Raw genomic sequence first — 14582 nt, forward strand, 5'->3', positions numbered from 1 at the left:
CCCAACAAATCCGTTATTCCCTCTAAACATCACTATACGGTTGAGACTTTACGTCAAACATATTTAGGCTGAGAGCCACAGACTGGGTAGAAAAGTTAGAAATTATGAATTGACTGACTGGTTTTGGTCTTTTAACTGGATTTGTTGGCAACAACTAAATTGTAGAACACAGACATCATCCTTTAACTCTTTAAAAAGTCCAACAACTTTCACACAAACCATTGAAACAGAACATTAATAATGAACAAAGCAAGTACAGCAACAAGAAGTAGACTTTCTTTATTTTGGCAACTGAAAAATTACTGTTTCAGTAATTGTTTCATGGGACACTCTGGAATCTTTGATTATAGTGCCCCCATTAGGTCAAGTAATGTGATGCAGGGTTAGTTGAGTGTTTTTAGCTTTCTCTCAATCAAACATATATTACATACAGTATCAACACAAACACACAGTGGCTCATTTTACACACAAACAACGTGCCCCGTTCACCCCTGAGCTGAAACAAGGGGAGCGAACGGGAATAAAATCCTCCAAATATTGCACAAAATGGCAAAAGTTGTTTTATAAAATTGGCCAAAGTGAGGATAAGCTATGATTTGACTCTATAAAAATGTATTCAAAACATAATTATTCACTTTTTTTTCTTTTGATAATGAAGCACTTGTGACTTATCACACATAAAAAAACCTTGTAAACACACTTCACGGGAGGATGGGAGAGCAGAGACGGTCTGCTCTCTGGTGTTACAGATGGACAGATGCATGATGGGAAGCGACGGCAGCCTGTACAGCAAAGAGGTGGAGGAGAGACCAAACGCACAGAACACAGTAAAGTCGTAAAATCACAGCTGAGCCAAATCCGCTCTTCCTCCTTCATCTTCCTCGAGTCAATATTACAGTGAAATATATAATTTATGTGCGTCTATAGTGCGCGAGGCCTCTTCGGGGTAATCTGTTTGCTAGCTTGCTCCTCTTCCTGGAGTGTAGAACGGAAAGACTTGACTTTATCTGAAAGAAGAGAGAATGATATCACAGCACAGGTTAGCAGTGGTGGAATGTAACGAAGTACATTTACTCAAGTACTGCACTTAAAGTTACTACAAGGAACCTTCATTTAGTGGTGATTCTGGCGCCCCCTGTGGACTAAAGTGGTAGTGTTTCTGAGCACCAGACTCTTTAGAAAACCTCTCATGTTACTGCAGCAGGGTCTGACAGTCTGCCAGTCTCAGTCCTGGTTCTGGTTCTCCCGTGCCTCCCTTCCCTCCAGCGGGTCCAGCAACACGTCCTGGGTCTCCAGCAGCGTGGTGTAGGAAGAGACGCTGCTGCTGGGAGCTGAGCTCTCCTCCCTCCGGAGCTCCGGATCTGGGTCTGTCCACGGTGGACCGGTCTCTGCTGGAGGATCCGGGTCTGTCCACGGTGGACCGGTCTCTGCTGGAGGATCTGGGTCTGTCCACGGTGGACCGGTCTCTGCTGGAGGATCTGGGTCTGTCCACGGTGGATCGGTCTCTGCTGGAGGATCTGGGTCTGTCCACGGTGGACCGGTCTCTGCTGGAGTCTGAGCTGGAGGGGTTTCTGGTGAACCTGCATGACCAGAATCCGATCCGGTGGCTCCGATGACGAGCGTTAAGAATAACTCGATAGAAACAGACCATCTTCTCTCTGATGGTCTCTTTACTGATGGAGGTCTGATAGAGGATCAGGACTACACTGAGACCGGTTCAGGACCAGTTCAAAGTTCCTCACAGTAACTTTAAGGGTCTGAAAGCAGCTTCAACATTTAACGCCCGGACGAATGATCTTTACCTCTCAGCTCAGTGAGGATGTCGATCTTCTGGTCCAGGATTTGTTCTAGTTGAGTTGCAAACGACTCGACGTCGTAGTCCACCTCCTCCGTCATCTCCAACAGCACCTTCTCGTCCTCCAGCCAGCGGATCGACTCCTGTAAGGACAGTTTAGACACTTCCAGCGTTGCTTGAACTTTATAATGTAAGACTGATGAAGAGGATGAGAATCTGCCGGAAATTTAAACTAAAATGGACATTAGATGTGAGCTGTACCTGGAAAACGGCCCTGTGGTCCTCCAGAACCTGCTCCTCCATCTCCACCAGCTGAGAGACGGCTTCATGGAAGGTGAAGAGCTGCGGGGAAACCTCCTCCTCCTGCAGAGTTTAGTTTAACGTCAGAGACACTGTGACCAGACGGTCTGCACTTCAGATACCCGAAAGAAAGAACTGAAAACTGCTGTTCGCACATTAAAGGAGCGGTTCAGCAGTCAGAGGACCATCGAAAGTTAAACTCTCTGGAGCATCATCTGAGTTAGTCTTACGTTCTGTTCACAGAGCAGCTTCAGGTCGTCTCTCTGCGGAGAACTCCCGACTCCCCACTGAGCCTCCAGCACCTCCAGCTGGTTGACGTGTCCTCCCTGACGGATGTCCAACTCCGCTTCGGGGTCCACCGTCAGTTCCTTCACCCTTAAAATAACAACAGGACCGTTGCAACTACAGCTGAGGTGTCTCGTCTAGCAGAATGGTCGGGAGCTGCGTGCAGTGTGCAGACGTGTTGAGGGTGAAAATGCTTAATTCATGCCGGGAGGAACAAACAATACAGACTGACTGCATGCAGGGTGAGGAGCAATAAAGCCTGGAACAATAAAAGCAGTTCAACGAATACTAACGGTGGAGAAAACTGTAAAATGAACAAAAAACAGGCATCCCTTCTACTAACTGAGGTGATGTGCATCCTAAAATCTACTGAATATATTGTGTTGGCCATCATCAGACACAGACGTCTTTCAAGACTTAAACACTAACAGTATCTTTAAAAGGTACTGGATGCAGCATCTTCCTCAAACAACATAAAACACATGAACTTATGCAACGATAACGCCTCTCAATCATCACTAACGACCCACTAGAAGTGTGTCTCTATGAATATTACAATGTATGAAATAGTCCCAGACATCCAAGTGAAGAAACGAGAATAAAAAGTGGTGGAAGGGGACTTTAAATGCAGCCCTGCAGTTAAAGGCTAACTTTGGTATTTTTCAACCATATTTTAAGTGACTGATGGGAACAACAACTGTTTTTATTGAATTGCTCCAGTGTTTAGGGAGAACGCTGCAAACTAATGTCGCGGCACATCCAGTAAATGTGCTCGTTGCTGCCACTGACGGGCTCAGATTGTTATAAGTGTCTGAAAGAAAAGTTATTTCTGTACGTTTGACTTGAACCGGTCTGTTATTGTGTCCGAGACTCAAAGAGAGACGTCCCGGTGTGAACAGATCCCAAGAAAAGACCAAAACTATCACCGTGTTCGTCTCAAACTGGAGGAAATGGTGCATCGGTTGGGGACTATTTTCAGTGGCGGATGAATCCACATTTGCTCTTCTAGTGAAGACGGTTTATGTGGGATTGAGTCAGAATGAAGGAACATTGTGTTTTTAACGGAGCTCTGTAACACTTGTTAGTGGACGCATTCATTGGTAGTTTTGGTCTTTTAATTGGATTTATTGACAATAAGACAATATGGAATATTAGGCTGTGCCTGGAATATATCTCTCTAGCTCTAAGTGACTTTGGGTAACTTCTGAGTGGACAGGGAGCAACAAAAAGTGGTAATTAATGGTTAATGTCATACGGCAGTGTGGTGGTAAGCTGTTTGGAGAGAAGTGATGAGAAATGTCGTATAAATCGATCTTACTCGTAAGAAGGGGAGAGCTCAGAGCGACTCCCTCCTCCTCCGCTCTGGGAGAAGGGAATGTCTGAGGGACTAATCCCAAACTCCTTCACTCTAGGAACCGAGACGAGGAGACGAGAGAGGATCGTGTCACGATGTTCAGACATTAATGTAATTAAAATCTTCTCAAAAGGAGAGTCTGTTGTACCTGTTGGCATATCTCAGCGTGTTCAAAGTGTTCTCACATGACGCCATTCCAGGAGAGATGGTTGCAATCTGTGCAGGGAGACATTGAGAGAAATATTTATCACATTTTCAATAATAATTCATGAATCTACTGGAGCTTGTAATAATATGCACACGGCTCTGCTTTGGTCTCACCATGCACGTTCTGGAGTTCTCTCCGATGAAGGAGTCTCGCAGCACTTGAGTTAACTTGCTGGCTCTAAACGGAGTGTGAGGTTTGTTTCTGCCCAGCGCCCGGATACACTCCTACAGAGAGACAGACGGAGAGACAGAGAGACAGAGAGACAGACAGAGAGACAGACAGAGAGACAGACAGAGAGACAGACAGACAGGAACATCATGAGTGGTTGTGTAACTATTGAGGAACAATGTCTAAAGGTATAGCACATTATTATTGGAACAGTCGATTAACTGTAAAATATTGATCACGAAAATGTGAAAATAGTGTCTCGTTTCAGCTGTTTATGTCATAATAAATTAATAGTTTTAGGTTTTGGACGGTTGTTTGGACAAAACAAGCATCTTGTGCTTTGTGGATGTGTATTTTTCACCTTTTCTTGACGTTTTATACAATTGACTGAGATTATTTGAACTTCAATTATATATTTCTTAATCATATTCAGATACAGAATCTGAAGGGATCAGTCAAATCTGCAAAGAATTACTATCAAAAAGATGCTGTCGACTGTTGACAATATTGTCATTGATCTCCCACTAAACTATACGTGAAACAACAGACAGGGAGCCAAAGCAACTACAATATACTCAACAGTTACACTGCAAACATTTCTCGTATTTACTTTTGTGAATCATTTAGTATTTGAGTCCCTTAGCTGAGAAAAGTAAGAATTATGGGCAATGAGCAACTGTTGCTTTGTTTTCTCTGTTGTACTGAAAACGGACTGAACCGTGACCCAAAGAAACGAGGAACAGTTCACACGACTTACATTCATTTCCTGGATGAATTTCCACTTTTTTTCCAGATATTTATGAAATGATGTATGAACCTGATGACACGCCCAGACTGTGGCCGGTCAGACGTTAAACCTGCGATATTTAAAACCCTCACTCTCCAGTGTGTTCAGAGACTGAACAGCCTTTCACATCCCAGCTGCTCTGTTCCAGTAAAGCCACTAATGCACCGGATGTCTTTCACTACTGAGGAGACCTTTAGTGCCAGCAGGCTCTTGTTGATCTCGGCTCCTTCGAGGCGGGTCTGGCGGTCGGCGCTGGACGTGTCGGCTCCTCTCTCGTTGCCTGCCAGGTCGATCAGGGAGAACTTTCCGTGCATCTTCCCCCGCCGGCGGAGGATGATCTGGAAGACGGCGTGACTCCGAGAAGAGTGAGCGTTCGCCGAGGTCTGACCGGAGGTCCTGAAGGAGAAAGAGACACAACGCTTATCATCGAGGACCGGGAACCAACGTCTGCTCCTGGTGTCTTGTTTTATTTAAACGACGGCGTCCGGACCTGCAGCTGTTTCCCACTTCGATGAGTTTGAGGACGTCGTCTGTGCACTTCACCTCCTTCTCCTGCAGCCCCACCACCTGCACCTGCTGCTTCCCGTCCTCCAGCACCCGTAACTTGGTTTTGCGGTTTAGCAGATCGAACACCTTTTTATATAAGATAACAATAGAAGATTAGCCCCTGTTGATCCCCAGAGGAGAAGATAAGCACGGAAGAAAACTAAAACAAGAATAGAAATAAAAAGAGGAACTATACAAGATTAGAAGACAAAATTACAATATATTTAACTTGCATCCTGTAAACCTCCGGGTCTGAAAAGTGTCTTAAAGCTGCATTCTCTCAAGTGTCCACCAGGGGGCGACTCCTCTGGTTGTATAGAAGTCTATGAGAAAATGACTCTACTTCTCTCTTGATTTATTACCTCAGTAAACATTGTAAACATGAGTTTATGTCTCAATCTCTAGTTTCAAGTCTTCTTCAATACAGCATGATGTTCATTTAGTACATTATGGTCCATTTAGAGTCACACAGACCATAAAGCAGGGGATGCTTTAGGGCGGGGCTACTGTGATTGACAGGTCGCTACCAGAGACGTATACGGCGTCTCTACGTCACTCCTCAGTCCAGATATGGTCACTTCCTGTTTACTGGTTGCAAAAAAACAAGATGGCGACGGCCAAAATGCCGAACTCAAGGCTTCAAAACCTCTTCATAAATACCGGCTCACGACCTTTGCATTAAAAGGTTCAGAGGCAACACAAACTCAGTCCTCCTTATGAAATAAAGTCAACACTAATCACGTTTAAAAGACACTTGCCTTCCCGCTGTAAATCTCAAAAAATGTGGCAAAGATTTGAAGATCCAACTTCTTGTAATTTGGCTTCTTTATCATGTGAAAAACATCTCTGGCTGCACAAGGAAAGAAATAAAAAAGAGACTTAAATTCAGTCAGATGCAGTAAGCAGCAGTGACGACAGAGAGGAACGTAACGGGAGAAACCAACCGGAGAGTGCATAGATCCCTTTAGCGCAGTCCTGGTTCTTCCCTGAAAAGTCGCCTCCCATCGTCTGAACGGAGAAACGAGTTAGTTAGAAGAGGAGAAAACCATTAAAACCACTAAACTCCTCTTAAGTTGAAGGCGCTCACGTGGGTTTTTCCACTTCCTGTTTGTCCGTAAGCAAAGCAGGTCGCCATCCCTCGCTCAAAAATGGTCTCAACCAGCGGCTGAGCAGTGAACCTGAGAGAGGAAGACAAATAAGTAATTTTCTCTTTCATCAAAACAATAACAAAAGACTTTGGTGACGTTGTGAAGGAGCGTGGGATCATGGGAGTTGTAGTCTTCATTGCAGGACGTCCCGGAGGAGCTGCTAACGTTTGCTCAGCTTGTTTCTCTGATAACTTAAGGATCCAGAAATCCTTCATCCGGTTCAAAAGTGCATCGTGATAATGTGGCTCGGACTCGATCAAAAGATCAATTTATGACTTGACAACCACAACGCTGACGCTGCACAAAGTGGTTATTCTGACAGGCGACAAAATGAATCGCAGCTGTCTGGTTTAAAATGACTCAGATTTGAATTTGTTGTAAACATTTGTTATGTTGTAAACACACAACTCAACAACGTACCTACCTATGTCCTGTTGTTTTGAGACATTTTAATGCTGAAAAGCTATTGTATTACATATTGTTCCATAATGAAACACACGTCACCTGTACACCATCTCGTTGGTGGAGTTCTCGTCGAAGGCGTAGTCGAATCTAAAGGTTTGGTTCTCCAGGTAGCGGGTCAGGTCCACCTTCTGCTTGGGCTCATGGACCATCACCACGTCCTTACTGGGAACCGTGATCACGTCCAGATCCTTCATCGTCAGCTCTAAGGACAGATTTCATCTCCTCATTTACAGAAACTGTTTATTACAAAGAGAACTGCAGTTTGTTCAGACAGAACGCGAGGCTCATGCAGCTTTATTGTATAAAGCCACTCTTACCTTTTTTATTCAGGGGACGTGCGCGTACACACACACATATCCTGTGCTCATCGATCTGAAACATCAGAAGGTAAAGAGTGTACATTCAGACATTACAGATATATTCTGCATCGGCTCGTTTCAGCTCTTCACTGAAGCTCAAAACACTGGACTCACCAGATCCAGATCATTACTGGTTAACGGCCGGTAGTCCAGGCTGGCTCTGAAGTCTCTGATCATACACATGATCTCATAGTTTGGCAATTGGACGTCCACCTCCTGAAGTGGAACAAAAGAAACAAGAGTGTCAAATGAAATGTACTCCCAAAAAAGACAGTAACGGTCATGTGTATTTATTGTGAAGCAAATGAAAAGCACCTCCTTCACTTGGATATTTAAACTTTAAACGTCCAGGTCACACACACCGAGAATGGACTTCATACTGTCTCATGTTTGTTGATCTGAACCAAATATAGTTCCCAAACTCGGACGCTGTATTCGCACTCTACTGTGTGTGTGTGTGTGTGTGTGTGTGTGTGTGTGTGTGTGTGCGTGTGTGTGTGTGTGTGTGTGTGTGTGTGTGTGCGCGTGCTCCTCACTTGTGCCCTCTTCTCTCTGAGCTCTTGTTGCTGAAGTCGTCTCTTCTCTCGTTTCTCCTGCAGTTTCTCAACTTCCTTCACACAGTTTGATTTTTTCCGTGCTGGAACAGAAAGAGGAGCAAAACAATCTAAACAATCATAACTAACGAACTAAATGATCTAAAGGCAGCACGGAAATAATCCCCCTCATCATCACTTACGACCACTAAAAGTGTGGCGGTTTCTGTGCCTCCACCTGAATTAAAGCGTAGCAACGAGGCTCCAGATCAAAAGCAAAGATCCAACAGGAAGCTACAGGTCTCTGTAAAAAGTCCGTCAGAAAGCTGCAGCTGATTCAGAACGCTGCAGCTCGAGTCCTCACTAAGACCAGGAGGGTGGATCACATCACTCCAGTTCTGAGGTCTTTGCACTGGCTTCCTGTCCAACAAAGAATTGACTTTAAAATCCTGCTGTTGGTTTACAAAGCACTGAATGGTTTAGGGCCAAAATACATCTCTGATCTGCTGCTACCTTATGAACCATCCCGACCCCTCAGGTCGTCTGGGACCGGTCTACTTTCTGTTCCCAGAGTCAGAACTAAACATGGAGAAGCAGCGTTCAGTTTTTCTGCTCCACATATCTGGAACAAAGTCCCAGAAAGCTGCAGGTCTGCTGAGACCCTCAGCTCATTTAAATCAAGATTGAAGACTTTTCTGTTTGCTGCTGCCTTTAATTGAACCACATTCAATTCATATATTTATCAATTTCCTGCATTTCTGCATTTTACTACTGAATTTTATTTCTTACACTGTTTCTTTAATTGTTTTTAAATCTCCTTTTCTTTTGCCTTATGTTTTGATGCTTTTAATGGTTTTATGTGAAGCACTTTGAATTACCTTGTTGTTGAAATGTGTTGAAATCAACTTGCCTTGCCTTACAAAGAGCGAACACAGCGCCGAAGAAATGCAAATACAGCGACGTGAAACTCTGACACTTGTAGTACATTCTGATGATACTTATATACTTTTACTTGAAGTTTGAATGCAGGACTTTTACATGTAATGAATCAGTAGATGTGTTTTATTTCCACAGTAGCGTACATTTATGCTAATAAGCTCAAACAGCCGCTGTGGTCTGAGTCAAGGTCCAGCAGCCGAACCAGCGAGCGACTGTGAAAGAGCCGTTGACGCCCTCGCAGCTGTGCTGGAGCATGACATCACCGGTTGTGTCCTCTCAGAAAACAACACACCACCACCCTGAATGCACCTCAGGTATGATAACGCTGGAGCCTGCAGGGCCGGAGTAACCCTCTGACATGTGAGCAGATGGAGGGACTCTGTGTTACCGTTCTGCTGCTGCAGCAGCGACTGGTTGAGTGCAGACTGGGGTGCGATGGCCGGGGGGGGCGGCTCTGCAGCCTGGCTCTGCTGGCTGGGACGGGCCCGGGTGGTTCCCACTGCTGCAGCTGAGGAGCACACGGACGACACAAAGCGTGTCTGCGAGTTAAGACGCAGACTGTGGCAATCGGGCACGGAGTGTTTTAGAGTATTAGAGTGAGTGAAAGCCTCTGATGCAAGTCAAACACACCTCTGTTCTCTCGTGGAGGATTCTCAGGTTTAGGTATCGCTGTAGTCCGTTTGGTCTGAAAATAGAAACGGAACAAAGAGACGGAACCAGAAACCACAACAGAGTCAAAAAGACAGACATTGTTCAATTATATTTTTTCACAAATAAAAATAAAAGTTATGACAAACAGTTAACTCATTATTTTACAAAAAGGAGCTTTCCAATAATAATAATAACGGATTATAATAATACCCTTTAGCTTAGACCCAGACCTCCAGTCAAACATGTCCCCAGCAAAGTACAACAATGCAAACGAAGGCATTGATAATGGAGAGGAGCAGACCTTGGGGAGTTTGCTGGTTTTGGCAACACTGGAGGGAGGAAGAGGAGCTTCGGGACTCTGAGGTATCTCCTCATCTGGAGCAACATCTGCATTCAGAGCGAAGACGCTCTCCAGATCGATCTGAGGCAGAAACAAAGACACAAATCAGGCAATTCTCAACATCTCTTTTGCAAGAGAGACCCAAGTGTAGAGAAGTGAAACGAGAGCTTCCAAAGTTCTGTTCTTCGTAAGGTTTATATAAGGACAGTGCTCTAGTTGCCTTTAACGAACACCATTTCCCAGAAGCCCGAGGGCGTCGTGGACTACATGTCACGGCTCCGCAGAAGAGGCCAGAGCAGAGAGGACTCGAGACATTACAACGAGAAGATTAGGAGAGGAGTAGGAGAGAGAGTTTGAGTTGTATGGACAAAAGTACTCAAGCTGCTGCGTTTGTAGTTTTTCTCATGGGAGTTGTAGTTTCATGCCTGTGCTCGCAAAGGAAACGTTTGTCTTAGAATGTGGAAAGTTAACCTCAGGAACACGCGTCATTCTTTTTCAGAAACACACAATGAAAGAAATGCTGGATGAGATTTTGCATTGAGCTCAAGAAGCGAGTAAACAGAGGCAGGAAGACAGGAAGTGATGTCACGACTTCGGCTCTTTATAGAAGAAGAAGAAACGGAACACAGACGAGACACACAGGCATCTAAAAATGTTCAAAATGTCTGTTTGTATGGTGCAAAGTAGTGGAAGCCAGTCGACCCAGGTTCAGTATTTACTCCTGATGAACTATAGTTTTATAGACATTTATAACTAAAAATGAGTGTGTAGTTCTCTTCTTGTTGTTGGTGTCTACCTGCCTACTTTTCCATGTAGTACACAGTATTTAATATATTTTAAACTGCCGTACAAAAGTTTGTAATCAGCTGTTACATTGATGTTTTTCTTCTTTCCTTAAAGGCCTAAAGCAACACGTTGCCTGTTAATTCCAGCTCGTTGTCGGCTGCTTTACTGCGATACACTCGACACTGAGACAGGAAGCGGTTCCTATTCAAACCCAAGCTTAGAGGCCATGCAGGTGCACAGTACAGGAAGTTAAGAGGCAGCGCATACCTCTTTCCCTTTGGTGTCTCCGTTCTCGATCCACTCCACCGTCACGCTGTCGTTGTCCTCGTGCAGTGACGTGACCATGGCCTGGTGTATTCGTCCTGCAAGGTGAGAGGATGTAAAGAGATGCTAGTACCGGCTCAAGTGCTGCACGGGACCGTGGAGTTATAGGATATACATACATATACATATATAAATATATAAATGCTGCTTCAGCCTGTAAATCACAGGAGGCAGACAGCCATGAACCAGAACATGTCTCATTTTCAGATCATAGCATCATGCATCAATGCATCAAATATGAAATATAACATTTAGGATTCCTGCCTGTAGTATAAGAACACTGAGATGCTCATGGGTGTGGCTCGTGATGGATGGATGATGAAGACTTCTCGCCTCCTGTCATTGACACCTTCAAGAGCTGCATTTAATGGAAGGTAATTAGACTCATGGCAGCCCTGGTCCACACATTTGTGTCGTTAATAATAATAATAATGATGTGCACAAAGCTGTTTTTAAAGCGAGAGGCCCCATGCATGCAGCCATCCATCAGCCCATGATCCACAGGCCACTGCTGGATGATGCAGTGCAGGTGATAACATTTTTAGCCATGATGCAGACGAGAGATTGCTGAGGAACGAGAAAAAAAGCAGGTGGCATTTATTTATTTTATTTTGTATTTGGCCGCACAGGTGGACGGACCCGCCCGTGCAGCAAAGCGCGCTCCTCGGGGCCGGAAAACCGGCGAGAGTCTACCTGACTGACAGTCGACATTAACACGATATTACAAATATATAATATCTGCTCGTAGTAACGGCTTCACTCGCACGACAACCCGGTGAAAAAAGAGCATGTAGCGGCTTGTTAGCTTTGCAAAAACAGCCCTCTGCGGTGAGCGTTGACGTTAGCTTCTCTCACCCGGACCCGCCGGATGGAGAGAGCGGTGTTAGTGTGTCTGTCTACGTACCGTCGCTGCGTTTTATCTCCACGTAAATACCCACGAAGATCTTCCCGAATATACCGGCCATCTCTCTCCTCCTCGTGCGGTGTATTATTTGGCGCGTGTGCTGTCTTTTAAGTTGTGCGCTGCTGCAGAAACTGAGGTCACTGTCGGTCAGTCATCGGAGAGGAGCAGGAGAGGAGAGGGAGCCGCTGCGCATGCGCGAGTGATGAAGTCAGCAGCATCTTCTGTAGCAGTACTCAGATCTTTTTACTCAAGTAAAAGTACGAATACCACACTGTAAAAGCAATACTGGATGACAAATAATAGCCCTGCGTTCAAAAATGTTTATTCAGTAAAAGTACACAAGTATTAGCTTTCAAAATATAGGTACTCGAAGTACCAAAAGTACTCATCATGCAGAAAAATATATTATAATAATAGATGCTTTTATGTGTTCATCACTTTAATGTTGCAGCTGGTAAAGGTGGAGCTCATTTTAATTACTTTACATACTGCTGGACATCTTAATGCATTAGTTTATTTACGTACTTTGTTAATAGTCTGAGCGTAAAATGGAAATACTCAAGTAAAGTACAAGTACCTCAAAATTGTAGTTAAGCACAGTACTTGGGCAACAAAACTTAGTTTCATCCCATCACTGATTGTACTTATACTCCTTTACTAATACTACACTGTGGAAATACTACATCACAAGTCAAAGTACTGCATTTAAACTGTATGCGAGTATAATCAGGAAAATACATTTAAAGTATTTAAAGCAGAAAGGATACCCCTGTGACTGTTTTACAGTACTAGTCACTAATCGGAGCTTATTTTGAATTATTATCTCATGATTATTTCATTGTGGATTAATCTGCTGATCATTTTCTCCATTAATTGATTGATTGATTGCTTTAAAGTGACACCTCTATGTTTGTTTCGTCCAAACCTCAACATTATTAAACTTAAATTACAATTAGTTAAATTATTACAAGAAAAAACAGTAAATCTTCACATTTCAGAAGCAAGAACTATTTTTTTTTCTTAAAAATAATGCAAACGATTATTGAATTATTTGCCAGTTAATTTTCTATCATTTGTCTGTGTGTACTATGTACACACACTGTGTATAATAATAGAGAATAAATGTGAGCTAATGGGTTGTAACTCCTCACTGAACACAAGAGGGCAGTAGAGGAGCAGCACACACTGAAATACACAGAAAGTGACGGAGAATAAAGAGTTGATATGAAACGTAGTTTTGATTCAGAACGATTCAACGTGTCTGATTTTCAGAAACAATTGTATTTTGGCGACTGGGCTGGACATTTCCATCATCACTCTACGATGCTTATCAATAAGATCAATAAGACGTATCAAGCTTTATGCACACGGCTAGTTAGTAGTGTCAGTACGATCAAGTTATTTTGTGATTGGGTCTTTTGTTTTTTGACGATTTATTGTCAATCAGTAAAATACGGAACATCAGACTTCTTCTTCTTCATCTTAACTTTGTGTTTTACCTCAGAGAAAACAGAAACAGTGACACAAGGAGGGAGGAACTTCAGCGTATTGAGATGCACCCACAGCAAATATCTTTCACCCACACCCACACACACACACACACACACACACGCACGCACGCACGCACACACACACACACACACACACACGCACACGCACACACACACAGAAGCCTTTCCCAGAGCTGTAGCTGTCACCCCCCCCCTCCTGTGTACCACCCATCCATCCACTAAGATGACTGAAGAACTTATTCTCACTCTTTCATTAACAACACACATTCACACACAGACAGACACAAACACTCACACATCAGTCCATCCGGTCCCCGAGGTGTCGGCCATCACTGTCTCCCTGTCTCCCCCCCCCCCCCCCCCCCCCTGAGAGAGTGCTCATTCCTGCTTGCTTTGGTTTCAACAAGATGAATGGACACATGTTATTGTGCTGGTTCTGTGTGTCGGTGTGTGAAGGAATAGAGAGAGGGGGGGGGGGGGTACACTGAAGAATCATTCGATGAAAATGTAACGATGAATTTCCTTTTGTGTGCAATTATGCTTCTATGACAGCGTTTCATTTCACCAAACCACTCATGACATTTGAAGCTGCTCGTCTGGTAGAAAACACAGACGGACTCCAGATCAACTATTCATGCATACATATTTCTGGGGATCATTCGCATTATTTTACATACCAATATTCCATGTAGTGCAGCTACTGCAGGGGATCTATTCTGCAATCATGGTTAATTCATGATCCGCACAGACACTGCATGTGGAAATCCTTTTGAAGGCGGTTTGGGGCTGAGGGAGAAATTCCCCCTTCTTCCAACTTGCCTTGGCTTTTGTAAAGGCCGTGCTTCTTCTGTCTCCAGTGATGTGGATTCTTACAGTCTGTTCAATCAGGTGACTCACCTGTCATTCAACATTCTGCTGTAGTTTCACTCAGACATGTAACGACATGAGCAGTATTGACAGCTCTAACCGACGGAGTCAGAGGGGTGCGTCTGAGGCTGTTTACGAGCACACACTAGTACGCAGGTTATGATCAGAAGTCTTGACCTGATGTAGACGCAGCGCTCAGACTCTGAAAAACAAGAAAGTACTTGCTTTCACCTTGCGCCCACGTTTTGTAGAATATCTGACAGGTTTTATAATCTAACGCAGCACTGGTGAACGTGGGTGCCCTCATGTTGG

The 14582-nt window shown here is 44.1% G+C and overlaps 1 protein-coding gene across 1 annotated transcript; it reads right to left on the reverse strand.

The window, feature by feature from the left end:
• Positions 1-383: 383 nt before the first annotated feature.
• On the reverse strand, positions 384-11953 carry LOC306792490 (kinesin-like protein KIF2A; the record flags this gene model as incomplete). The annotated part of the gene is made up of 20 exons (XM_079289666.1): positions 384-1007; positions 1803-1938; positions 2057-2158; positions 2326-2470; positions 3883-3950; positions 4056-4166; positions 5089-5293; positions 5388-5530; positions 6202-6293; positions 6388-6451; positions 6531-6621; positions 7096-7258; positions 7374-7428; positions 7530-7631; positions 7952-8052; positions 9276-9395; positions 9518-9572; positions 9840-9959; positions 10932-11026; positions 11893-11953. 20 exons carry the CDS (start codon positions 11951-11953, stop codon positions 922-924), a joined length of 2115 nt encoding a protein of 704 aa, XP_079145792.1. The 3' UTR covers positions 384-921.
• Positions 11954-14582: the final 2629 nt, after the last annotated feature.

Source organism: Melanostigma gelatinosum (genome assembly GCF_949748355.1).
Source record: "Melanostigma gelatinosum genome assembly, chromosome: 18".
In the NCBI taxonomy this organism is placed as follows: domain Eukaryota; kingdom Metazoa; phylum Chordata; class Actinopteri; order Perciformes; family Zoarcidae; genus Melanostigma; species Melanostigma gelatinosum.